Consider the following 25,788-nt stretch of genomic DNA (forward strand, 5'->3'; position numbering starts at 1 on the left):
CTCCCCTCCCCGTCCTTTCCCCCCTCCCCTTCCCCTCCCCTCCCCTTCCTTTTCCCTGCTCACCTTCCTATTCCCCCTCCCCTCCCCTTTCCATTTCACCTCGCACCCCCCCCCCCCCCCCCGCCTCCCCATTCCCCTCACCTCCCCATTCCCGTTACCTCCCCAACTGTGTTGTGTGGCTTTCTAATTTTTTTGCCTTGCCCTGAAATCCCCTCGAAAGCTTTACAAGCATGACTAATTTTGTGTTCTAAATTCCTAACGACTGGAATTACAAATTTATTTTAGCTCTCGTGCCCATTAGCTGAGCTAGATTGATTCTTGTCATAGATGTGTTAAAATGTTAATCCATCATATAATTGTGTATCAATTATTTTAATATCTTATGTTTAAAGTTGCAAAGTGAAATATTTATGTTATAGTTTTCCTTTCCCATTGCCATTCCTAATATACCAAAGGAACCCCTGAAATCAAGTCCTGGCCTTTTGCTGATGTGTATCTGATTATCCAGAGATCAGTACCTGGCTTGTGCTTTGTGCATACATTGATAATAATTCGGAAATTGAAACCTACCAGATGGAGAAATTGGAGTACTACGCCCATGTGTTACCTCTCAACAGTCTCTACCACCTATAGTTTGACCATGCTTGTATAGAAATTGGCAAAGTGTGTTAAAAACTGGAGGCTGTTGGGGCTGGTTATTTGAAGTGTCAAGTGCCTTCTTACAGCTTTAAATTCCAGAATTTGTCCTTTTAAAGACTTGGATTTACTAGCGAATGAAGTAGCGTCCACCATCATGACCTGTTACCACTCTATTTGTTTATTTAAATCAGAATGAATAGTTTTATGCTTTAATTATTTAGTTTGGAGGTTTATGAATTTTATGCTCATTCAGCTGCAAGGAAGGAACGTTTTCTTTCCCAAGTATACAGCACTCTTTCCAGAGCTGTTTTGGCACATGTTAAATTAAGGATCAATTATTATGCACAATAACCTAACCTTGAGGATCCTTTACTACATTTCTATTTTTGATATTGGATGTCTTTGAGATATGCCAATAAGAACTGGTCTGAGATTGTCCAGACTCATTTTACTTAGCCCTTGCTGAGAGGAAATGCAGGTCCTTTATTGAGATTTAATAGAGCATAGAATTAAGGATGAAACTATCTTCTTTAGTCTGCACATCAGGCTTTCTATTATATTGTTACGTCCGGTCCCCAGGCGAGGTTCCCCCAATTTTTCATGAGCCTGGACCAGATTCCCCAAAATGTTATGCTTCCAGGTGAGGAGGGATGAACTAGCTCCCCTTCTTTATTCAACCCCCTCAGTCGGTTGCAACAAGCTAAGTTTAAAATGGATCCTTTCCCTCACCAGCCTGAATGTATTTATTTTTTAAAAGGAGCCAATTCAACCAGGCTTCCTTGAGTCAAAGACTGAGTTTATTAGATACTAAAACACGAGAAAAAATAATAAAGGTGCAACACACATACACACAGATTAGAAATGAGAAGTGAGACCAGAAATAGAAACCAAAAAAAGATATAAAAATCAGCCTTTTGGCTTGCCTGTGAGGAATAGATGGTGAAACGTTATGACCATTAAGTTGGATGATTCTGGTAGAGCTGACTTGGGCAGTTGATTTGGAGATTCTTGGTTCTACAGGTTAGCTGAAAGGAGTTGCCCTGTTTCCTTTTCGACTGTGGCTTTGCTGACTTGTGACTTTCTTCCAGCAATCAGAGAGAGAGGACCTTTTTACCTGTAAGTTCAGGGATGCCAAGTTGATGTTCTTCAGCTGTGACTTTCACAGCACACACTAGCACCAGAACAGAACACTAAAACTAGCGCACAAAGACCAGGGATGCAGTTGGCTTTAAATCCCCTTGTGTATTCCTGGAGGGGGAAACACAAACATGTCTTTTGCCCAGAAACTGCTTTCTTTCAACTCGCATCATGCCCACAGTCTGGGATATGACACACAGGAGATGGTTTCTGCTGAGATGGTAATTAGCCTTCATTACCTCCGCAATCACAGGAGATTACAGTTTAGTTTTTTTCTTTGCATTGTTTCCTTTGAAGTGTTTCTGTCTGAAGTAGACCTTGATACCTTTTTAGGTGTGACATTCCGTTACCTGGACTAGTTGGTTAAATGTAATCCACATAGGAATTTGTTAGCAAGTGGTTACTTTACAGTCTCAGCTAGCTTTTGTTTGTATGTCCTTTTTTAAAAAAAAACACGTCTTATTTAAAAGTTCACAATGTCCGTAAGTAATTCGGGGCTATGACCTCTGGTCATGACAATATTAAATGGTTGTGAAATAAGCTTTAACTACTCTCAATTCATTATTATCATTAGTTAGTATCTAATTACTATAAAACTGAACTTCAATTACAGAATAATTATTCGATTGTTTAGGCATTGACCTGATAAATGTGTGTGTTATTTAGTGTTTTATTACATTGAATCATCTTAAAAATGCTTCACACATGATCACTTCAGAACTCATGACTATTGTATCAGCAAATGTGGCAGTCGTTTTTACACCAGCAATGTACCACAAATAGCAGTGACTTGAATGATCGGTTTGTCGCTGTTTGGTACCTGTTGAACGAAACATTTTGACTGGGCACTGTTTGAACTTTCTCCTTTTCAACAAGGGTGTGGCATATGTTAATGTCCTCGTAAACTTCCAAAACGGGCACATGGGGAGGTGGGTTACTAGTATCTGAAAGAAGAGACCTGTAATTGTGCAGCTTTTCTTGCACTGAAGTGTCTGCTTTATTTTTGGGCTTGAGCCAAAACAATTTTTACGGACCATAGGATGCTGCCAACTGAGCCAAGCTGACATATGAACCAAGTTGATATCTGAAATACATACTCTGAATCTTGTTGGCTAAAATGAGGTAACACATTGCTGTTCCAGTATCTTAGTGACATATCTCTACTGACTCAACATTCTAGCATAGGACTACACAGAAGGTGGTCAGTCAACCCATCGAGCAGTCCTGTTAGCCCCCCCCTCTCCTGCTCTTTCTCAATATCTCTGAATTTTTTTCTCCTTCAAATATTTATCCAATGTATTTTTGAAGGTTACCATGAAATTTGTTTCCACCACCCTATTTCATAGTGAATTCCAAATCTTAATCCTGTTTCCATAATAACATGATAGGTAAGGTCAGCTATGACAAAGCAGCATCAAAACCCTTTGAGATCCACACTGGGGCCAAACAGGGTTGTGTTCTGGCACTGACACTCATTGTCGTATTATCTTCTTTACTGCTGTTTGTGTGCCTTCAGCTCATTGACAAAGGGTGTCTACTTAGATACCAGAACTGGTGGAAAGCTGTTCAGCCTTGCTTGAGATCCAAGACAAAGGTGCGCCAAGACCTCATCAGAGAGTTGTTCTACTCTGACGATGCCGCACAAACATTCCATCCTGAGGAGCATCTGCAGCGGCGAATGGACAGACACACTCATGCCTGTAAAGAGTTTGGTTTGACCATCAGCATCAGAAAGACAAATGTCATGGTTCAGGATGTTGCCATACTGCCATCTATCAGCATTGACAATAAACACTGGGGGTTGTTGATAGTTTCACATAACTAGGCTCCACAATCACCAGCAATCTGTCACTTGATGCTGAAATGAACACCCACATTGCAAAAGTTATGTCAAAGCTGAGTGAGAGATTGTGGAACAAAAGCAACCTGACTGAGAACACCAAACTGTGAGCCTACCAAGCCTGTGTGCTCATTGTACTCCTCTAGAGTGGTGAGACCTCATCAACATATGTTCTGTAGGAGAAATGGCTGAATAGCTTTTGACTTTGCTGTCTCCGACATATCCTTGGCATCTCTTGACAGGATAAAGGGGCTGGATTTTACTGTCCCCTGCCAGCAGATTTGAAGAAGCTCATTAAAGTGGTAGCTTGCCTGATACCTGCCCAACCTCCCCCACCCCCACTGTAATTATACCAGTGGCGGGGCGCAGGCGGCCCCTCTGCCATTGGGCCAGTTGAGGCCCTTAAATGGGCAGTTAATTCCAAATTAAGGGTCTTAACCCACCACTGCCGGGATTTAACCAGCAGCTGGAGAGGTCCACGCCTAGCATCCAGCCCGGCAGGTTTCCCTATGTGCACTAGTGGTTGGCTGAGGAGGGGTCGGCAGGAGTTTCTCTTTAATGGGCAAGGTCACAAATTCAGAGGTCCTGGAGCGGACCAATTCCAATGAACAAACACTCATTACTGAGGCAACGAAGTATGTGCTGGTTCGGCCACATTCATTGGATGGATGAGGGCTGTATACCCAAAGACCTTCTGTACGGTGAACTGGCCATTGGGCCACAACCCGCTGGACATCTGTACCTCCACTACAAGGACTCCTGCGACGAAGGCAGACATTGACAGTGACAACTGGGAAACAGTTGTTGACGGCCATGACCTCTGGAGGCTGTGGAAGAGGCAAGCAGAAACAAAAAACTCAACCTGCTGAGATGGGGGCCCAGAGAAAACAGAGGCCAGCGAATCGTGCACCTTCTCAGCCCACTGTCATCTTCAGCAGCAAATGTGACAGAGACTGCAGTGCCAAAGTGGGGCTCCTGAGCCAAACTAGGCTATGCTTAACAAAGAGCTGGCCACAAATTGCAAAATCATTGTCTTATGAGACAGAAGACTGCCACAATGAACATTCATAGCGTTAAAAACAACCTTTGCCTCAAGTCACCTCTGGTTCTCCTGTCAGTTACCTTAAACCTGTGCCCTCTGGATCTTGGCCTTTCGGCTACTGACAACGGATTTTCTTTATTTGGTCTGTCTAAATCCTTAATGACTTTAAACACCACTACCAAATCTCCCCTTAAACTCTGCTCTGTGGAAAACAGTTTCATTTCTCCTGTCTACTCATATGACAGTAATCCCTCATTCCTGGTACCATTCTAGTAAATCTTTTTTTGTTTCTCAGAGACTTCTTGCTATTAAGTCAATGTTGCTGTGTAAATATGAGAAAAGCAATTGAGGAAAGAAGTTTTTTTTAGACCCAATTGTTTTTATTTATATAATTTCCTTTTCATTTTGTTTCCAGGAAAGTACATGCAAATGATGAATATCCTGAAACCAATTGCTTTTGATGTTATCCACTGTATGTCACAACTATTTGATTATTACCTGTATGCTGTGTATACATTTTTTGGACGGGAGGACATGGTAAGTTCTGAAGCCGATAATAGTTCTATTAATATATTGATATTTGTGGCAGACCCTAATGTAACAACAGATACTTGTATTTTTATAATGTATTTAACCTAATTAAATGCCCTGAGGCACTTTATAGCATCATAAAGCAAAATACTATAGATGCTGGAAAGTCTGAAATTACAAAGAGAAAATGCTGGAACTTCTCAACAGGTTGGCAGCATCTGCAGAGAGAGGAACATTGGCCCAGATATTTCAGTCTCTGGGTGGCCGTAGCCCAGAAAATATGCTGGGGAACCCCTCGGAAGTCTGAATGCAAGGACTCTGCTGGAATTGCCCAGGAAGCTCCAATTCCTAACTCTGGTTTGAGACTTCAAGGGTTTCAACTCACTCACCAGAATAGTTACCCAGGAAATGTTAGACAGAAAAAAACCATATCTAATTCATGGGTAACTATACAATTGACTCCCCTCCCCCACCCGCCCCAAATTCCCCACTGACCTCCCCACCCTGGCCCTCTGACTTCTCCCCACAGCCATCCAACTCCACCCGACCCTCTGACTCTCCCTGACCCTCCAACTCTCTCCTTGACCCTCCAATTCCTCCCACCGCTGCGACCCAGCCCCATCACTCTCCCATTCTACCCAGTTGGCACTCTACCCATCCTACCACTCTGCCAACTACCACCTACCCACTCTGCCACCTACCATCCTACTCTTCTGGAACCCTACCCACTTACCTCACTCACCCTCATTCATTAATATAGTGAAAAGCTCTTTAAATGTCCCAAAACTGTATACTGTGTTGGTGAATGGACACTTAGCAAAATACAAAAGCTGTGCTGTAAAAAGGGGGCATGGCCTGGCTTCCCCCGACAATCCAATATTAGGAGGAAGGGCTCCGAGAAAAGCATTTCTGAAAAGGCCTGGTTAGGAAGTCTGGGCAAAAAATGCAGAGCTCCAATGCTGTGTAAAAAAAAAAATTGGATTGGAGTGATAATCCCATGGTAACTGCCACTCACCAGAAGATTCGGCCCATACTTAACATTTCAGGTCGTGACCTTTCATCTGGTAATGTGCAATGAGACAGGATTAATTAATGACCTCATAGTAAAAGGAACCTTTTGGCAATAGGTTAAAAGGTAGGACAGTAGAGAAACAATGGGGAACATTTAAGGAGACGTTTCATTACTCTCAGCAAAGATATATTCCATTGAGAAAGTAAGACTATGAGAAGGATCACCATTCATGGCTAACTAAGGAAGTTGAGGATAGTATCAAATAGAAAGAAAAGTCATACAATACTATGAAGATTACTGGTAGGTCAGAAGATTAGACAGATTTCAGAAACCAGCAAAGGAAGACTAAGAAAATAACAAGGGGGGAGAAATTAAAGTATGAGCGAAAGTTAACTAGAAATATAAAAACAGATGGTAAGAGTTTCTGCAAGTATCTAAAAAGGAAAAGAGTAACTAAAGTGAGTGTTGGTCCCTTAGACAGTGAGACTGGGGAATTAATGATGGAAAACAAAGAAATGGTGGAAGCATTGCACAGGTATTGTGTGTCTGTCTTCACTGTACAGGACACAAAAAACATCCCAAGAATAGCTCAAAATCAGGACGTAAAAGGAAGGGAAGAACTTAAAACAATCACCATCACCAGGGAAAAAGTACAGGGAAAACTATTAGAACTAAAGGTTGATGAGTCCCCTGGACCGGATGGCTTTCATTCTCGGGTCTTAAAAGAAGTGGTTGCAGAGTTAGTTGTGATCAATGTGTATTGGTTGTGATCTCCCAACATTTCCTAGATTCTGGAAAGGTCCCAGCAGATTGAAAAATCACTAATGTAATGCCTCTATTAAAAAAGGAGGCTGACAAAAAGCCAGTTAAACTAACATCTGTCATAGAGAAAATGTGAGAATTCATTATTAAGGAGATAGCACGACATTTAGAAAATCATGATACATTCAGGCAGAGTCAACATAGTTTTGTGAAAGGGAAATCATATTTGACTAATTTATGCATTCTCTAGTAAGTTTCAAGCAAGGTGGATAAAGGGGAACCTGTAGATGTAGTATATTTTGAGTTTCAAAAGGCATTTGATAAGGTGTCAGATTAAAGGTTGCTACACAAAATAAAAGCTCCTAGTGTAGGTGGTAACATATTAGCATGGATGGAGGATTGGTTAGCTAACGGAAACAGAGTAGGGATGCATGGGTCATTTTTGGCTATAAGCAGAAAGCTGTAACCAGTGGAGTGCCACTGGGATTGGTGCTGGGGCCTCAACTAATTACAATCTTTATCAATGACTTGGATAAAAGGACCAAATGTATGGTCGCGAGATTTGCTGATGACCCAAAGATTGGTAGGAAAGTCAGTTGTTAAGAGGACATAAAGACCCTACAAAGGGAGTTAGGTAGGTTAAGTGAGCCGACAAAAAATTGGTAGTTTGGGCTATAAAGCAGGAAAATGTGAACTTGTCCACTTTGGCAGGAAGAACAGAAAAGCAGTATACTATTTGAATGGGGAGAGACTGCAGAACTCTACAGTAGAGGGATCTGGGTGTCCTGTTACATGAATCACAAAAAGTTGGTATGCAGGTGCAGCAAGTGATTAGGAAGGCAAATGAAATGTGGGCATACATTGCAAGGGGAATTGAATATAAAAGTAAAGAAGTGTTGCTGCAGCTGTACAGGACTTTAGTTAGACCGCATCTGGACTACTAAGTACAGTTTTGGCCTCCTTGCTTGAGAGAGGATAAAATTGCATTAGAAGTAATTCTGAGACTCTTCATTTGACTGATTCCTGGGATGAAGGGATTATTCTATGAGGAAAGATTGAGCAGGTTGAGTCTGTACCCATTGGAATTTAGAAGAATGAAAGGTGATCTTATTGAAACATAAAAGATCCTGAGGGGACTTGACAGGGCAGATGCTGAGAGGATGTTTCTCCTTGTGGGGAGTTGAGAACTACGAGACACAATTTAAAAGCTTGGGGTTTCCCGTTTAAGACTGAGATAAGAATTTTTTTCTCTGAGGTTCATTGGTCTGTGCAATTCTCCATCCCAGAGAGCAGTGGAAGCTGGGTCATTGAATATACTCAAGGCTGAGTTAGGCAGATTTTTGATAGACAAGAAGTCAAGGGTTATGGAGGATGGATAGGAAAGTGGAGTTGAAGCCACAATTCGATCAGACATGATCTTATCGAATGGTGGAGCAGGCTGAAGGGGCCGAATGCCTTTGCCCTGCTCCTAGTTCTCGTATTCTTGTGTTAATGCAATCTTTTAGGAGCACATTAGGAATGCTAAACAAGGGATAGCTGTATATAGAACAAGATTAGTTTACAGGAATTTGGACCACACTATTGAAACATCTTTTAAGTATCTGACCTCAACCCCAACAAACTTTTCAACTGATAGTTCAGGCCAGAGGTGCAGAACCTTGGTGCTGTTTTACCCTGACTTTCCTAGCCCATACCTGATCCATTAGCAAAGCCTTTGTTTATCTACAAAACACCACTGGCCTCTGAACAACTAACAGTAAGCAGATACTCAGGAGATCAGGCAGCCAAGTCTGCTGACAAAATATGAGACCATTGACGTTTCAGCTATGTAATTGTTCTCGGAACTGAAAAAGATTGCAAATACATCACATTCTACACACAGAAGGATTTGGAATGAGCTGTGAAGTGCTATGGTGTAGAGCAGACAATGTTTAAGGTACTGGTGTAAAATGTGTAAGAGATAAAATAAGGCATAATAGAAATCTGAGAAATAAAAGACACTTAGGACGCCTAGAGTGCTCAAACTACTAAATACCTCCAGCTGTGTGTCTTCCAGTACTCTACCCTTCAAAGAGCTTCTGGACTTTATTCAGCTGTCACACCTGACCCTGAACTTGGACGACACTTCATCAAAGCTCCAAACTAACTCCATCCTATCTACTTCGACGTTCTATGCATCTCCCCGCAGGAAGTCTGTTGGTTTGCTATCCATGAGCTTATTGTGGCTGATTATGACATTTTGGCTGTAAAAGAAATCTGGCTGAGGGGTGATGGTACCTTCCCCCTAAATGAAGCCCCCCTGTCTGGCAAGATATTTCACCATTTGCCTTGCCCAGATAGTCACAGTGGTGGTCTGGGTTGTTACAGCAAATCACATCAAATAGCACCTTCTCCTTCAAGCATCTCACCTCGCTCCACCCTTGCCTGTTATTTAACATTCTTGTTCTCTACTACCCACTGAAGTACCACAAAGATGTTTTCACCAAGGTTCTTCACTGTTATCCTGCCTCAGCCTCTACAGCAACTGAATTTCCATCAATGGTGACTTCAGCCTCCACCTCAATTCATCATGCTCTCCTCTGAATTCACTGTCCTCCTATCTTGCTTACTGCCTCCCTCCCCTTAACCATACTGCCACCCATTTGACCTTGCCATCTCACATGGCCCCACAATCCCATCATGTCAATAACAGATAAAGCCATCTCTGATCACTTCCTGTATCACCCTGCACCCACATCCTCCTTACGACCCTTCTCCTGTGCCCACCCAGGGGAAAAACTGCCAATTCACTTACATCTGAGTTTTTAAAATCCCAACTTACTAACCTTTAGCTCTCCATTCACTACGATGCCTTTGTAGCTACTAATTTTGTGTACTTAAGCATATCAGCTGCTCACTACATAAGAGAATTAGAGGGCACGTTACTCATCATTACCTCTCGATTCTAAACTGTTAGACTGTTAGCCCAGAATAGTTCATTCTGAAACTAGGGTCTTAAATCTGAACAAAGGAAACTGTGAAGTAATGAGGGGCAAATTGGCTATGGTGGATTGGGAAATGATAGTAAAAAAAAAATTGATGGTAGACCAGCAATGGCTACTATTTAAAGAAGTATTACATGGTCTACAACAAATATACATTCCTCTAAGAGGCAGAAACTCAACAGGAAAGGTGAATCAGCTGTGACTATCAAAAGAAGTTAAAGATTGCATTGAACCAAAAGAAGTGGCTTATAAGGTTGACAGAAAAAGTGGTAAGCCCAAGGATTGGGAGCAATTTAGAATCCAGCAAAGGAGGACCAATAAACTCAAAGGGAAAAGAGAATATGAATGCAAGCTAGCAAGAAACATAAAGGTCAGCAATAAAAACTTCTTTAGGTATGTGAAAAGGAAAAGATTAGCAAGGGCAAATGTGCGTCCATTACAGGTGGAGACAGGAGAATTTATAATGCAGAATAGGAAAATGGCAGAGAAACTAAACAATTACTTTGTGTCTGTCTTCACAAAGAAGATACAGAAAATCTCCCAGAAATACTAAGAAACCAAGGGGCTTGTGAAAATAAGGAACTGAAGGAAATTAGTATTAATAAAGAGGAATTAATTGCTTGAAGGTTGGTAAATCTCCTGGACCTGGTGAGCTATATCCCAGAGTGTTGAAAGAGTGGCTAGAGAAATAGTGGGTGCATTGGTGGTTATCTTTCAAAATTCTATAGATTCTGGAAAGGTGCCTGCTGACGGGAAGTAGCAAATATAACCCCGCTATTTAAGAAGGGAGGGAGAGAGAAAATGGAGAACGAAAGACCCATTAATTCAATGTCAGTAGTAGGGAAAATGTCTGAGTCTATTATAAAGGAAATGATAACTAGGCGCTTGGAAAATAATGATATGTTTGTGCACGGTCAACATGGATTTATGAAAGGGAAATCATGTTTGACAAACCTGTTGGAGTTTTTTGAGGATGTTACTTGTAGCATAGGTAAAGTAGAACCACGGGATGTATTTGGATTTTGAGAAGGATTTTGATAAGGTCCCACACAGAAATGTAGTGAATAAAATTAGAGTACATGGGATTGGGGGTAATACACTGGTATGGACTGAGAATTCGTTAACAGACAGAAAACAGAGAGTGGGAATAAACGGGTCATTCTCAAGATGGCAGGGTGTTAGTAGTTGGGTACCACAAGGAGCAGTGCTAGGGCCACAGCTGTTCACAATCTATGTAAATGATGTGGAGACCAAATGTAATACTTTCAAATTTACTGATGACACAAAACTAGGTGGGAATGTAAGGAAGTTGCAAGGGGACTTGGACAGGCTAAGTGAACGGGCAAGAATAAGATAGATGGAATTTAATGTGAATAAGCATGAAGTTATCCACTTTGGTAGAAAAAAAACAGATGGGCAGAGTATTTCTTAAATGGTGAGAGGTTGGGAATTGTTGTTGTCCAAAGGTGTCCTTATTCATGAATCACTAAAAGCTAGCATGCAAGTGAGGCAAACAATTAGGAAGGCAAATTGTATGTTGCCCTTCATCGCAAGGGGATTTGAGTACAGGAGTAGAGATGTATTGCTGCAGTTGTATAGAGCCTTGGTGAGACCGCACCTGGAATATTGTGTAGTTTTGGTCTCCTTATCAAAGGAAGGACATACTTATCAGAGAGTGAGTGCAATGGAGGTTCACCAGACTAATCCCTGGGATGGCGGGATTGTCTTACAAGGAGAGATTGACAAGACTTGGTCTGTATTCTCTAGAGTTTCGAAGAATGAGAGGTGATCTTATTGAAACTTACAAAATTCTAACAGGACATGACAGGGTGGTCATGACTCACCTGGCTGGTGAGTTTAGAATCAAGGGAATACAGTTTCAGAATAAGGGGCAGGCCATTTAAGACTGAGATGAGGGGGAATTTCTTCACTTTGAGGGTGGTGAATCATTGGATTTCTCTACCCCAGAGGGCTACGGAAGCTCAGTCATTCAGTATGTTCAAGACCCAAATTGATAGATTTCTGGATACTAATGACATCAAAGAATATGGGGATAGCATAGGAAAGTGGTGTTGAGGTGGATGATCAGCCATGATCTAATTGAATGGAGGAAGAGACTTGACAGGCCAAAAGGCCTACCCCTGCTCCTGGGTTCCTAGATTGCTTGTCCGACATCCAATACTGCATGACTAAAAATTTCCTCCAACTAAATATTGGAAAACTCCCAACATAAAGTCCCAAGCAACCGACTCCATCCCTCTCCTTGGCAACTGAGGCTGAGCCTGAACCACACTGTTTGTAACCTTGGTACCTTTTTGAGCTTCTGACCACATGCCTGCACCATCACGAAAACTACTTATCCACCTACAGCACATCCCCTGACTACATCCCTGTCTCAATTCACTGCTGCTGAAACCCTCATCCATTCTTTTTGTTATTCTTTGACTTGACTATTCCAACATACTTCTAAATGCAAAAACAAAAATAGCTGGAAAAACTCAACAGGTCCGACAGCATCTGCAGAGAGGAATACAGTTAACGCTTTGAGTCCGTATGACTCTTCATCAGAACATACTTCTAGATGGCCTACCAGATTCTACTCTCCATAAACTCTGCTGCTCTTGTTCTAATTCCCACCAAGTTCTGTTTATCTATCATCCCTGTGCTCATTAATCTACATTGGTTCGTGGCTAATCAACACCTTGATTTTAAGATTTTCATCCTTGTTTTCAAATCCACCCGTGGCCAAGCCCCTCGCTATAATTCCTGTAGCCCTACAACACCCTGAGATAGCCATGCTGCTTTAATTCAAGGCTCTTGAGCATGCCCAATTTTAATTATTCGCCATTGGCAGCCTTGCCTGCAGCTCTAATTACTATTTGTGTTTTTTTGCAGTTTCAGCCTGTAGTGTTCCAGCTATTGCTTTCTGGTTTGAGACGCAGGAAACTCTTTATAACATTGCTTTTTCTTTCAATGCTTTAGATGCACTATCAACCACATGTATCAATAAAATATTAAACCAACTGATCATACACATTTTGGCAGATGAGAATCCAAGTATTTATTACTATTTGTTATTTTCTTTTGTTGTACAAATATTATTTTCTTTCGGTGTAAGCAAAGTGCAATACATAATGAAATGACATTGAGCCTAAACTAAATAAATGTGGAAAAGATATGGAAGGTGTAAATGTTTGTTTTGGTTTCTCTTATTTCTGAATCTGTAACCCAAGCCAATAGTTACCATGACTGATAAGGATTCACACAACGCTGCAAAAACAGCAATTTGACAATTGGGCATTCACATGGCCAATTATGGATTAGTCCTGTAACTATTACTAGATCAAAATCCTGTTCTTTGAACTAGGTGGTTAGTTCAGATTACTTTCGAATGACCAGAAGTTTTGTAAGTTTTTATATGTTTATTGACTTTAGGTGGACTTGGATATGAATTGCTGAAAATACTTAATTATTCGATTCTGATGACAGTTTTTAGATAAACCAAGTAATTACCATGGGGCTGAGGCAACTCATCCCAGTGAGATGGATACTGAGTCCAGTAACGTATTTGATTGTGCTTCAGTTTGCTCTGATACATGGGGCGGAATTTTTCGTGCCTGCTGGCCTCTAAACATTGCTGCTGGACGCGATTGGTGGCGTGAGCAGACAATATAGCACGATCGGTTTTACAATGGCGGGAAACCACTTCGCGCTTGCCCGCTAGGCTTGCCAACAGCGGGCTGCGTTTCCCACCGTCGGACATCGGGAAGCTCATTGTAATACACCATCATATCATTATCAGACCAGCCTGGCGGAATCGTGCCCCCTCTACTGCCCCCCCACATCCCCTTCTCCTCCTCCCCCACCTTGCTGGATTGTCCATCCACGTCGCAGGGAAAGCATGCAAACGTGTTTCACAACAGCACATAAAAGGCATGCAATTGACGGCCTGCACTTTGAGGGGAACTCAGAGATGAGTACACAGTAACGTTATGCAGCGTTTGCCAGGGTCGCCAGTTGGACTTCAAGCTTCAGGGGTGTTGGGGTTAAGGGCAGCCGTGCCTTTGAGATGACTGGTGGAGGGGGGAGTTGGGGCAGCCTTACTGTTGAGGCGATTGGTGGTAGGGGTTGGCAAAGACATCCCTGCTGTTGAATATAGCACACAAGCATTCAGGGTGGGGGGTAGGGTGGGCGAGGGAAGTGGCCACGCGTTCAGGAAATCTGTATAAAGTGACCCTCTGCAATTGAAGACAGTTCAGGCACAGCCAAATTGATATGATTGGGATCGGGCCCTTTGCTTATCTGCCCACTCGAGCACTGCAGAGGCATCAAGTGTCATCAAGTGCTCCAGAGCTTCCCCCCCTGCACCCCTGGCACAGACTGCAAATTCATGAGCATTTTAGTGGACTGCAGAACAGTTGCATGACTGCACACGTTGTACAATCTCCTCGCTAAAGCTGGCCATGGAGCAGTCACTGCTGGAGGTGCTCATAGACCCTTTGCAATGTCAGTATTCTGGTTTGGACCAGTCTTCCTCCATGGCTCAAGCTAACAGGGCAGCCATGCAGCACACTAATCTCTGACCATCCAAGTGGTGGCCAGCACTCTCCGGGAAGCATTAAAGGGCAGTCACATGTAACCAGGACAGGTTCTTAGTACACCCATGCTAACCGCGTGTCTGTCTGTCTCTCTCTCCCAGGAGGAGTACATCAGTATCATGGAGCCTGATGAACTAGCTGTTTGGCCTACAGAGCACAAAGAGAGCAACTGAGGCTCCTGGCTGCACAGAGGCAGGAGCAGCAACCTCAGGAAGAAGGGGCGGCTGGGGCTCCTGCAAACGCCACCCAAGAGCCACAGCAAGCCGGTGCCTCGTGACACCCAAGGTCTATAGACACTGCTTTTCATTCCTGAAGATGACCGAGAACCAGTGTCACCGAAGACTACGCATGTCTAGGGAGCTGGTTGGTTACATCTGCCAGCTACCGCAGGATTTGGCGCCACAGAGCCAGTGGCCGTGAAAGTGGCCACAGCTCTCAATTGCTATGTCGCTGGCTCCTTACAGGGCTCCACAGGTGACCTTTATGGGATTTCACAAGCCTCCACCTACAAATGCATTCATGAGGTCACGGATGCCGATAACAGGGATGAGGCCCTCACCCTGGCTAGATGAGGCAGACATGCTCGGGAGGCCCTCGTAGCTGCTAGATTTGTGGAGGATGATGACAACATGCAGTGAGGTGACCTCATAGTTCCTCATCGCAGCTGTGAACGTTTGACTCCAGTCTGTCTTATGGCAGCGCAAATACACTCTGCTCCTGTCATGGAGACGCAGTGGGGGCCCTAATAGTTGCTCGATTGCAGGAGGATGATTTCGACTTGCAAGGCACACAAGTTTGTACATTTCGCCCAGGACCAGGACAGCCAGGATGCAAGAGCGATTGGATTTGCCCAGTTCTTGGGTTTCCCACAGGTGCAGGGTGCGATCAACTGCACTCGTGTGGCATTCAGACCTCTGTCGCAACACACAATGGACTACATTAACCGCAAGGAGTTCCATTCGCTGAATGTGCAGCTGGTGTGCAACCACCAGAAGCTCATCCTACAGGTGTGCGCATGGTTTCCATGGATTATGCACGACACCTACATCCTCAGTCCGTCACAGATCCTTGGAGTGTTCCAGGGTCCACAGAAGCTGCAAGGATGGCTCCTCTGGGACAAGGGTTATCCACAGAGGCCGTGACTGATGATACCCGTGTGGGGGCCTCAGACTGCAGCAGAGTGAAGGTATAACAAGGCTCATGCTGCGACTTGCAACTTGATGCAACAGACCATTGGGATGCTGAGTATGAGGTTCCGGTGCCTGGACCGGCCTGGTAGAGCCCTGAAATACAGTCTGCAGAGGGTGCCACGCAACGTCGTTGTCTGCTGCGCCCTTCGTAACCTGCTGCTTCAAGGGGAAACAAGCTGGCTGAGGAGATGGATGAGCTGCACATCTCCTCCGATGAGGATGCCGACGGGGATGAGGGTGAGGTGGTGCTCGGAAGCGACAATGACAGGGATGAGGCCCTTACCCTGGCTAGACAAAGCAAGTGTGCTCAGGAGGCCCTCATAGCTGCTAGATTTGTGGAGGATGATGACGACATGTAGCGAGGTGACCCCATAGTTCCTCATCGCATCTGTGAACGTTTGACTCCAGTCTGTCTTATGGCAGTGCAAATCCACTGAGAATGCTCCTGCTATGGAGATGCAGTGGAGGCCTTATTAGTTGCTTGGTAGCAGGAGGATGATGACAGCATGCAGTGAGGACACTCCGTAAATCTTCTCACAGCCTCTGAGAATGTCTGACTCCTGTCTGGCCGAGGGCAGATTGCTTGCGCTCTGTGATCAGGGTCATATCATAGAGACACAGCCATGAAACTTTATAAGTATCTGATCCTTTGTCCACATTCAGCACCTGAGCCCTTCAGGAGTCGGAGCGCAGCATCACTGGTCACAGTTGCTGAAGAGATGGGGGCCAGCCCCTCCTTAAAGGTGCTGAGAGCACACTGAGAGAATGAAAGAATGCTGGGGCACCTGCCCACAACACTCTGGCAGCAATGATGAGCACCGCCGAGGTGCAGGCATCAGTAATGTTTCCAGAGTGAGAGGCTGGACCATTACTGTGGTCTGAAGGCTGCACAGAGCACAAGGAAGAAGCCCTGGACTGAGACACCTGCCTTATTTTGTGTAGAAAGATTTCATATCTGAGTGACTAGAACACTGTTCATCAGAACAAGAAGCCATCGGCAGAGAGACATTCTTGGGAGTTTATTGACAGTGGTGAACAGTATGTACAAGTGATTATCACCTGCGCCCAGGCTGTGCAACCTATTCTCCTTAACTTTCCTAACCCTGTCTTGGTGCACCCCGGACGTCCACAACAGAGGTGGAGGCTGACTGCGATGCCCTGTCTGTGATGACCTTGGTGGGCATCCTCTGGAGGGCCGAGACTTTTAGGGCCCTGGCCTGTTTTCAGGGACCTGCTGTGTGGCAGTGGCACCCTCCTTGGCCTGTGGAGCTGTAGCTGCTAAGGTCCAAGGAAGAGGGGAGTCAGATGGGCTAGACACACTCGGAGTCACCTGGATGGATGGGCCTGGAGTATGCACCTGCTGATCCCCCTCCTTATGGGTGCCCGGGGGGCCCAGACTGACTCCTTGAGGAGCAGGGGCTGCTGAAGTGAGATTGAGCTGCCCCGCATCCCCCTCGTATACACACTGTTGGAGGCCAACTGTGGCATCAGCGATGGATTGAGCCCACGCAGCAATGCAGGAGCAAAATCCTGGACCAAGGTCTCCATGGCGGCGGCCATCCAGCCAGTGTTGACCTCAAAGCGCGGGCATGCCAATGCAATCACCTCAAACTGAAGGTGGATGGACTCGTGCCTTGCAATCTGAGGAGTGCAGCGGACATCCTTTTCTGATGTTCCCAAGTTTGCCTTTGCAGCTTCAGCAACTGTAACATGACCGAGTCCAAGAGGCTCGTCGTCTGACACGGACTCAGAAAGGTCTTGGCCTCCAGCAGTCCTCTGAGTGCCAGAAATCTGGGAATTCCCTGCCACTACCTGCTGTGGATCAGATGGTGCAATGTGCTCCCCAGGTTATGACACCGGGACTACTCTAAAGCTAGGTCCCACCGAGGTATGTGTCTCTGCACTGCTGGAGGGTGTGGGTGAGCGCTGTGACAGGACTTCATTGAGGTTGCTTTCAGATTCCTCTTCAGAGGTGTCTTTGGGACTTGAACGGAGGCCCTGGGTTGTGGGCTCCGTTGGCTGTTTGGCAGATGTACCTGGGAAAGCAAGGAGAGATAATTAGTGCATGGCAGTGGCCTGTGAAACAGGACACATCGCTCATAGCATGGTTGTCTGATGGATGTTGCACTGCTGGACCCTCACATGGTAGAGCACCACCGACCTCACATTCAGCACAGGACCGGCCTAGACCCTCGCCGGCAAGCTGGATGGCTCTGTTTTCAAAGTCCATGAGGCGCTTGATTTTGGGCATTCTGCCACCAGTCTGCGACCTCTCCCTCTTGAGTGCCAGCTTGTCCTGCATGAATAGGAATGGAGAAAGTGTAAGCAGGATGCCTACCAGGCCAGATGATAAATATGCCTGGCCTCTGTGGATCGTGAGTGGCCCCATGAACGGGATGAGGACAATTACTGTAAGTGTGAGATTGAATGGTGGTGTCCCTTGAACCGGCAGTGAGTGAGGGCTCTGTGGATGTGTGTTGGGTTTGTTAGAGTTGAGAGTGATGAGAAGAGTGACTTACCCTAGCTGAATAGAGGAGATCATTTCATCCTCTTGCGGCATTGGGTGGCTGTCCTCTTTTGAAGGGCGTTGGTGCTGACCACCACTGCCATCTCCTGCCAAGCTGGTTTAGTGCTGTTGCTGCCCATCCTGCAGCCAGAGCAGGGGTAGTGGACATCTCGGAAGGCATCCAAAAGGCGCTTGAGGGACACGTCGCTGAACATGGGGACCACAGCCTTCTTCAGTTTCAGGGCCATGTCTTCCATTCAGCGGTGGTGGTCTGGAAGCACTGAGATATATGCTTGCAGCTGGAATTTAAATATGCCACCTGCAGCGGCGGGGCGATGGCGGGAAAATGAGATCCCGCCCGCCATGGAAACGGCATGTTTCCCGGGAGTGCATAAATAATATGGCGGGTTTAGGACGATACAGCTTGAAAACCCGCCATCACGGCCGGCAGGTAAAACGTTTTACCCGCCCGCTACTGCACTTAGTGCAAACCTGGGACGATTTCACCCATCGCTGTTTTCCTGATTGTGGAAAGCAGTTTAAATTTCTATGTGGTGATTTCTAATAACTAATTGAAGAGCACAAAGAAACATTTACTACATTGATAACATCTTGGCTGTTTTTCAGATTTGGATTTTTGAACAAACTAGTCGGTGTAGTGTGGCAAATTTAAATTGTTTGTTATTTGGACAGGACTTCTTAGATTTTATGGATGGTATAAGTTAGGTCATTGATTAGTGTTATTTTCTTTCAGTATGAATCCACAGGACTGGGACTCATCAGTAGCAGACTACGAACCACATTGAATAGAATACAAGAGAGCCTTATTGACCTGGTAAGGAAGTGGTCTCTGAATTCTTACTTTAGTTGAACTAGCTGCTAACAGAAAGTAGCTCCAAAATTTGCTGAAATTTGTACCCAGAATTTTGGAGTACCCCTGCTTACATACCAGTTATCTTTGAGAAAGATTTTGTACTATCACCTCAGTTATAATTGGACATTAAGACTGATTGCTATGAATGTTGTAGAGAACTTTTAATCGTTAGTGTAGGATTATATTTGGCTGGAATAGACTAGTCAATCAATAGCTCTGTGGCAAAGTAGCTCTTGGGCCATATTTGCAATAAGCTGAAAAATGCAAATCCTTCCAATTAAAGAATGTTACTTGAAAGGAATGCTTAAACGAAAATCCTGTCCTCAACCTTTCATAAGTCTAGTAGATGAATGGATTTTAGATTTCCAGCAGATATTCTGCTTTCTGCTTAACAGCATGCTCACAGGCAGACAATACCTATAATCATTTTAAAGCCCATGCATGATGTGATGAAAGGCAAAGATAGGCTTGCAGCTTCATTACCTCAGGACATACCAAAATATTTTGCTGCCAATTAAGTATTTTTCAAGGGTAGGCACTATTGAAATATGAGTATGAATTTGTGCACACCAAGGTGACACTAACAGAAAAAAAGATATAAGACTTGCATTTATATAGTGTTTTACAGCCAATTAAGTACTTTTGAAGTGTGAACACTTGTAATGTAGAAAACACAGCAGACAATTTGCGAACTGTGATCCTTCACGAATCACAATATAATAATGACCAGATAATCTATTTTTGTGGTGATGGTTGAAGGATAAATATTGGTCAGGACATTGGGGATAACTTCCCTGCTCTTCACAATAGTGCCATGGAATCTTTTACACCCAGCAGAGCAGGCAGACAGGATTTAACACCTCATCTGAAAGACAGCACTTCCTCGATACTGCTCTAGAGTGCTGGCCTTGATTTTTGTGCCAAATCCCTGGAATGGGACTTGAACCCAGAATCTTGTGACTCACAGGTGAGAGAGCTCCCAGCTTAGCCGCAGCTGGCACACCAACTGATAACCTGGCAATGTGCTTTTCTCATGATGTTGAAAGATGAATGTTGGCCAAGACACAAGGGAGAATTCCCTTCTTCCTTTCAAGTAGTTCCAGGGGATCTTTTATCCCCGCCTCAGAGGACCTCCTTTAATGTTTCAGCTAAAGGACAGCACCTCCAACAATGCAGCATCCCTTCAGTAAGGTACTGGTATCAACCTAGATATTTTGCTGCGATCTCTGGAATGGGACTGAAAAACACAATCTTCTCACTGAGACAAGAGCACAACCACCTCTGAGGTATGGCTGTTGACAGGAGAGCACTGCACTCCTATGTTTTCTGGATTATATAATCATTCATGGCAAACAAATTTTAGTTTAAGTTATTCACTTTAATTGTACTGAACTTTTTTCTCAAGCCACTGGCAGTAGGGTTTAATTTGCTTACTCCTGATAAATAATTTTTGACAGGACGATAGGTTTCATTGTAAAAAAGCCTAAATGTGCAGCATCATTTTGAATTGGGCTGCGATAGCAAGGTCTGAATTCTGTTTAGAATCATAATTTGAACCTTCAAAGATGTTTAAATTCCTGATAAATGACAAATTTGAAAATTGAAAGGGTTTAAGCTTGACATTATAGCTGAATAAATATTTTAAACTGATAGTGAAATAATAAATATTTTGTGTAAATTTAAAATAATTTTATTGGAAAGCAAAAGTCATTGGGGGCTTGACATGTTACTTTCACAATAAAAACAGAAAATTCTAGAAAAAATTAGCAGGTCTAGACATGTTACTTTCACAAATAGTTTACACCTTCATGTTTTATTTGGGGAGAAAAGAGTGACTTTTATGTGAAGAAATGAGAAATATTGAATGTATGCAAAACACTTATTTTTGAAGTAAAGCCTTGAATTTGAACAATGAAGTTCCACTAAGTGCGACCGCTAACATTTCCTAATCATTCTACTTGTTACAACCAAATCGGGAGAGGTGAATAAATTCTTCTCTTTTCCACTCCTGAGATTGGTTATAACAGAGTTTGAATTCTTAAAAAGTTGGGATTTTTCAATCCCCCATGTACTTGACCATATGTGAAGCTTTATCAAGAAATAAGCCAGCCAGATCTCTTGACTCAACAATTAAGGAGTATCTTTTATTGTTAAAAACTCAGTCAGATAAAAGTATACGACTTAATTTAAAAGGTGTGCACGCACGTACACACACACACACACATTCTCACTCCAGCTTCCAAAAGTGAACAAGTTACGTGTTGGAGAAGGTAGAATTGATGAGAGTTGAAGCCTGTACGAAAAAAATAAATATTTGTTCCGAAGTTCCTCTGGTGGTCTTGAAATCCCAGGAGTGTTACAGCTGATTTAAGCTGGGTTTTTTTCTGGAGATAGTCTCTTTTAAACTATAATCTGTTTTTTTTTCCAAAGTTGATGCTATGACACTTGAGGTTGCTTTTGATTAAACTTCTCTTTCTCTGCGATGTATTCCAAATGTAACAGAGATAGGGTCCTGAACTTGGGAACAGCAGGGAGAGGTTGATGTTACATTCTGCAGTCTTCTAGTTGTCAGTAGGGCTTCTGCAGACTCTTCTGCTGTAACAAACAGACAAGCTTATAATCATAGCTTTTCACAAGTGGGGTTTCCATCATGTGACAGCTACTATTGGATGGCAATCCATATTAACAAAGGAGCTTTGATCATTATCAAAGCTATCAAGATGTCATAGAAACCAGCAGAGGGCCCTTAGTACCCTCCTTGCATAATGAGTTGTGTTAGTCCTTCTTTGTTCCTGGTAGTTTCTGGAGCCAGAAAATCTGGTGGCCATATTGTCCTTACGTTTTGCACAAACCTCAGACAATGGCAGGTGTGAAGTCCATCGGGGAACTGCCCAGACATGTCCCCTGGTAATTCGCTTTCAGAGGTTGCTAGAAATTGGGCCAATTTTCAAGTCAGGTGACTTCTGTAGCCATTTTAAAACAGTGCCTTTGCAGTTGTAGCTGTCTATTTCCTTTTTTAAAAACAATTCAAGGCATCGCATTAGCCAATGAAACTATTGATTAGTGTTCCACGATACACACGACACATCTTTGTGACGCATGGTTATGGAAATCATTTATGTTATTTCCTTTCAGGTTCACTGGTGTGAATTTACAACTTCGTGAAGTCCTGCTACAAAGCATCAGTATAGTGTTGCAGTTTATGCTTCTGATGTAATTGAATCACTGAGTAGTGTTTAAAAGCAGTGTGATGTACTGCAGTGAGAATAGAGACAGGCTCAGTGGGTGTAATGTCTGGCAGAAAAGCATGCGCGTTCATCATGTAGTCATGGCTGCTTACTTGAGCATTCCATGCACAGCTTGTTCTTGGTCAGTTGCAGCTCTTCAAATAGCTTGCCAGTCCAATATATAAGGTTTTTCTGTTTAGCACATTCCATTTCCAATTTTTTGGATACCCATCTTGGGTGAAGCAAAACTTGGCATTCGCATCTGGCCCATTATTTTTGTCTGACATTCTCCACAATGTTTTCTTTCAAGCAAGCCTTTATTATTTTGCTCCCGATGTGGTCACAAGAACTGAATGCAAGAGCATTCAATAACAAGACCACATTCAACCAAGGTAAACCAAGGAGCCCTCTTTGACCTAATGCCTGTGGAACTTAAAATGGGAGGAAACCCTCTCATGGCTAGCATCATATCTGACACACATGGTTATGGTTGCTGATGTTGGAGGCAGATCATTGCAGCACTAGGACATCACCATAAGACTTCCTTAAGAAAGTGTCCAATGCCCAACCAGCATCAGCTGCTTCATTATTTACCAACCCCTGTCATAAGGTCAGAAGTGGAGCTGTTCACTGTTGACTTCAGTGTTCAATTATATTCACAATTCCTGATAATGAAGCATTCCATGCCAGCCTACATTGCTCATTGTGCAAACTTGATGCCAAAATAGAGTGCAGAAGCTATCTTGTGGGATAATGGCTACCCTGATCAGATCATTGCTCGCTGTATATTGTGCATGCTAATGAATGGACCTAAGCCGCCACTTTCAGACCTGCAAAGTGCCCAGTTTCCCTCAAATTACACTGGAAGTGTAAAGTATCAAAAATTTGAGCAAAAGGTAAAGTAATCCATTTCACATTGCTCATGTTGCCAATGCATAGTTGCAGTGTTTCCCACTAACAGGATGCTGCCTTCCATCAAGCCAAAAAGTCAATATGCCTGCCACATAAATGAGTAATGTGGTATATGAATTTCAGTGCCAGTGCGATGCCAGGTATGTAGGTCATACATCCCCAAGACTGGGGGATCGTATCAAACAGCATACCCTTCCATTGTTTACAATAGGCAGAGCACTGACCATACTCAACCAACCTGTGCTTGCAAAACTCAGAACATTATGCCTGATGTTAGAAGCGATTCTGCGATTGGACAGCATTTGTTGAACAATCCAGAGTGTGTTAAGAATTACACTAGCAACCGATTTGATTATCAGTCAGACTTGCAATATGACTCACTCACTCATTTGCTAGAAGCTACATATATTCATATACAGGGACCTGTCCCCTGCAGGCAAAATGAATACATCCAGACATTGCACCTTTTTTGAATAAATAAAAGCATGGGGAGCAACAGCTCCCTGGTGCATTTGCCATGGCAATGTCTCAACCAATCAGAGCCAACTTGCCAACTAATCAGTCAGTTGTACAAGACACTGATGGGACCACATCTGGAGTATTATGCACAGAATTGGCCTCCTTATTTAAGGAAAGATGTAAATGCGTTAGAAACAGTTCAGAGAAGGTTTACCAGGCTAATACCAGGAATAGGCGGGTTGGCTTATGAGGAAAGGTTGGACAGGTTAGGCTTGTATCCACTGGAGTTTAGAAGAGTAAGAGGTGATTTGATCGAAACCTTTAAGATCTTGAGCGGCCTTGACTGAGTGGATGTGGAGAGGATGTTTCCACTTGTGGGAGAATCTAGAACTAGGGGTCATGGTTTAAAAATAAGGGGTCGCTCATTTAAGAAAGAGATGAGGAGAATAATTTTCTCTGAGGGTCGTGAATCTTTGGAACTCTCTTCCTCAAAAGGCAGTGGAAGCAGGCAAGGTCTTTGAATATTTTTAAGGTGGAGCTAGATAGATCCTTGATTAACAAGGGGGTGAAAGGTTATTGGGGATAGGCGGGAGGTTACAATCAGATCAGCTATGATCTTATTGAATGGCAAAGCAGGCTTGAAGGGCTGAGTGGCCTACTCCTGCCCCTAGTTCATATGTTTGTATGTTTGAACATACCATTTTCTTATGCAGTATTAATTGTTGTTCCCTTTGAAATTTGGCATTCTTGTGTCTGTCCTGATGAGTGCAAGATGAAAAGATTTGACATCATGTCTCTTTTTTTCAGCAATACTAAAATCCAGTTTTAAGATGATGTGTGGCAGGTAACATTCATGCCAAATTAATGCCAAATAATGACCACTGAACAAGAGAAAGCCCAACCCTTTCTCCAGGACCATCAACTATTGCTCAGTTCCCCACCAACAGCACCTTGGAAATTAACAGTGACTAGAAGCTTAACTGGATCAGTCATATGAACACTGTCAAGAGTAGGGAAGAGATGGGTATTCTGCATTGAATGGCATATCTCCTGACTCCTTAAAGAATCTCCATCATTTACAAAATTCAATTCAAGTGTGTGACTGAATATTTGTTGCACACCTAGATTGATGCTGCTACAACGATACTCGATGCTCACACATCAAAGACCAATCAGTTTACCTGACCAAGCCCTGCCAATGACTCAATATTCATCTCCTTCTTGTACTTATTTGGCTGCAGTATTTATGATCCATAGGATGCACTGCAGATCTCATGGCCTAGTTATAGTGAGAATTGAAACCAAGCAAAGGTAATAAATAAACATAAGCCAGATGGCTAAACTACTATAGCAATTCTCTATTGTTACATTAGACTTGGATAGCAAAGGCAGGTTCATTGTACTCTTTTTGTTTCAAGTGATTGAGGATCTTGTGCTTCATTGATTAAAGTTTCTGTGACAACCAGATTGGAAAGACCTCTGCTTGATAAATGATCACTGTTCTTATAAGGCAATTAGGATTTGCCTATAAGTGGTCAACTTGTTAGACATGATGCCAGACCTGATCTTTTTTTCATTACGGAATTATTTCAGAAACATTTGCAAGTCATGGGGTTCAAGAAAAAATAGTCACTGCCCTGCAATTGGTGGCTATTATATTGTCCACTGTTGGTGGGCACATTGAAGAGGGATGGGGTCACATCAGTTTTTTTTTTCACAGCTAGCATTGCCTGCTTTTTTTGAGTGTGGGAGGCTAAACACAGGGGGATGTGCTGTCAGCTTTACACACCCCATTCTGAAATTCAGCTGGGCTGCATTGATCAGAGTTAGAGGATTTTCAGTCTAGACAAAACAGTTGGAAGTGTGTCTTATGGTTTCCCATGTTGTTTGATTTAGATTCAAGTAAACTGACATTGCACCTCTTTGAATTCATGGTTTCTTTATTATAAGGAAAGATTGGGTAACTATTTGAAGTGGAGAAAACAGAACAATAAAGTTAGTTTTGTATTCCTCTAGTGAAGAGCCAGCACATAGTTGAAAGGTTGGCAGCCTCTTAGCTGCAAACTTGTATGCTC

The 25,788-nt window shown here is 43.3% G+C and overlaps 1 protein-coding gene across 2 annotated transcripts in view; it reads left to right on the forward strand.

The window, feature by feature from the left end:
- vps50 (VPS50 EARP/GARPII complex subunit) overlaps positions 1 to 25,788 on the forward strand; it is a 212,965-nt gene that overhangs the window by 135,493 nt on the left and 51,684 nt on the right. The window contains exons 21-23 of one of the 2 annotated variants that reach the window (XM_078538746.1): positions 5,074 to 5,195; positions 18,996 to 19,076; positions 20,264 to 20,751. In XM_078538746.1, coding sequence (XP_078394872.1) covers positions 5,074 to 5,195; positions 18,996 to 19,076; positions 20,264 to 20,305 — 245 coding nt within the window. In that variant the 3' untranslated portion in view covers positions 20,306 to 20,751. Of the gene's footprint in view, positions 1 to 5,073; positions 5,196 to 18,995; positions 19,077 to 20,263; positions 20,752 to 25,788 lie in introns of those variants that run through there. The other variant, XM_078538745.1, reaches the window with a different exon arrangement.

The sequence above is a fragment of the Cetorhinus maximus genome, chromosome 3 (assembly GCF_964194155.1).
Source record: "Cetorhinus maximus chromosome 3, sCetMax3.hap1.1, whole genome shotgun sequence".
In the NCBI taxonomy this organism is placed as follows: Eukaryota; Metazoa; Chordata; class Chondrichthyes; order Lamniformes; family Cetorhinidae; genus Cetorhinus; species Cetorhinus maximus.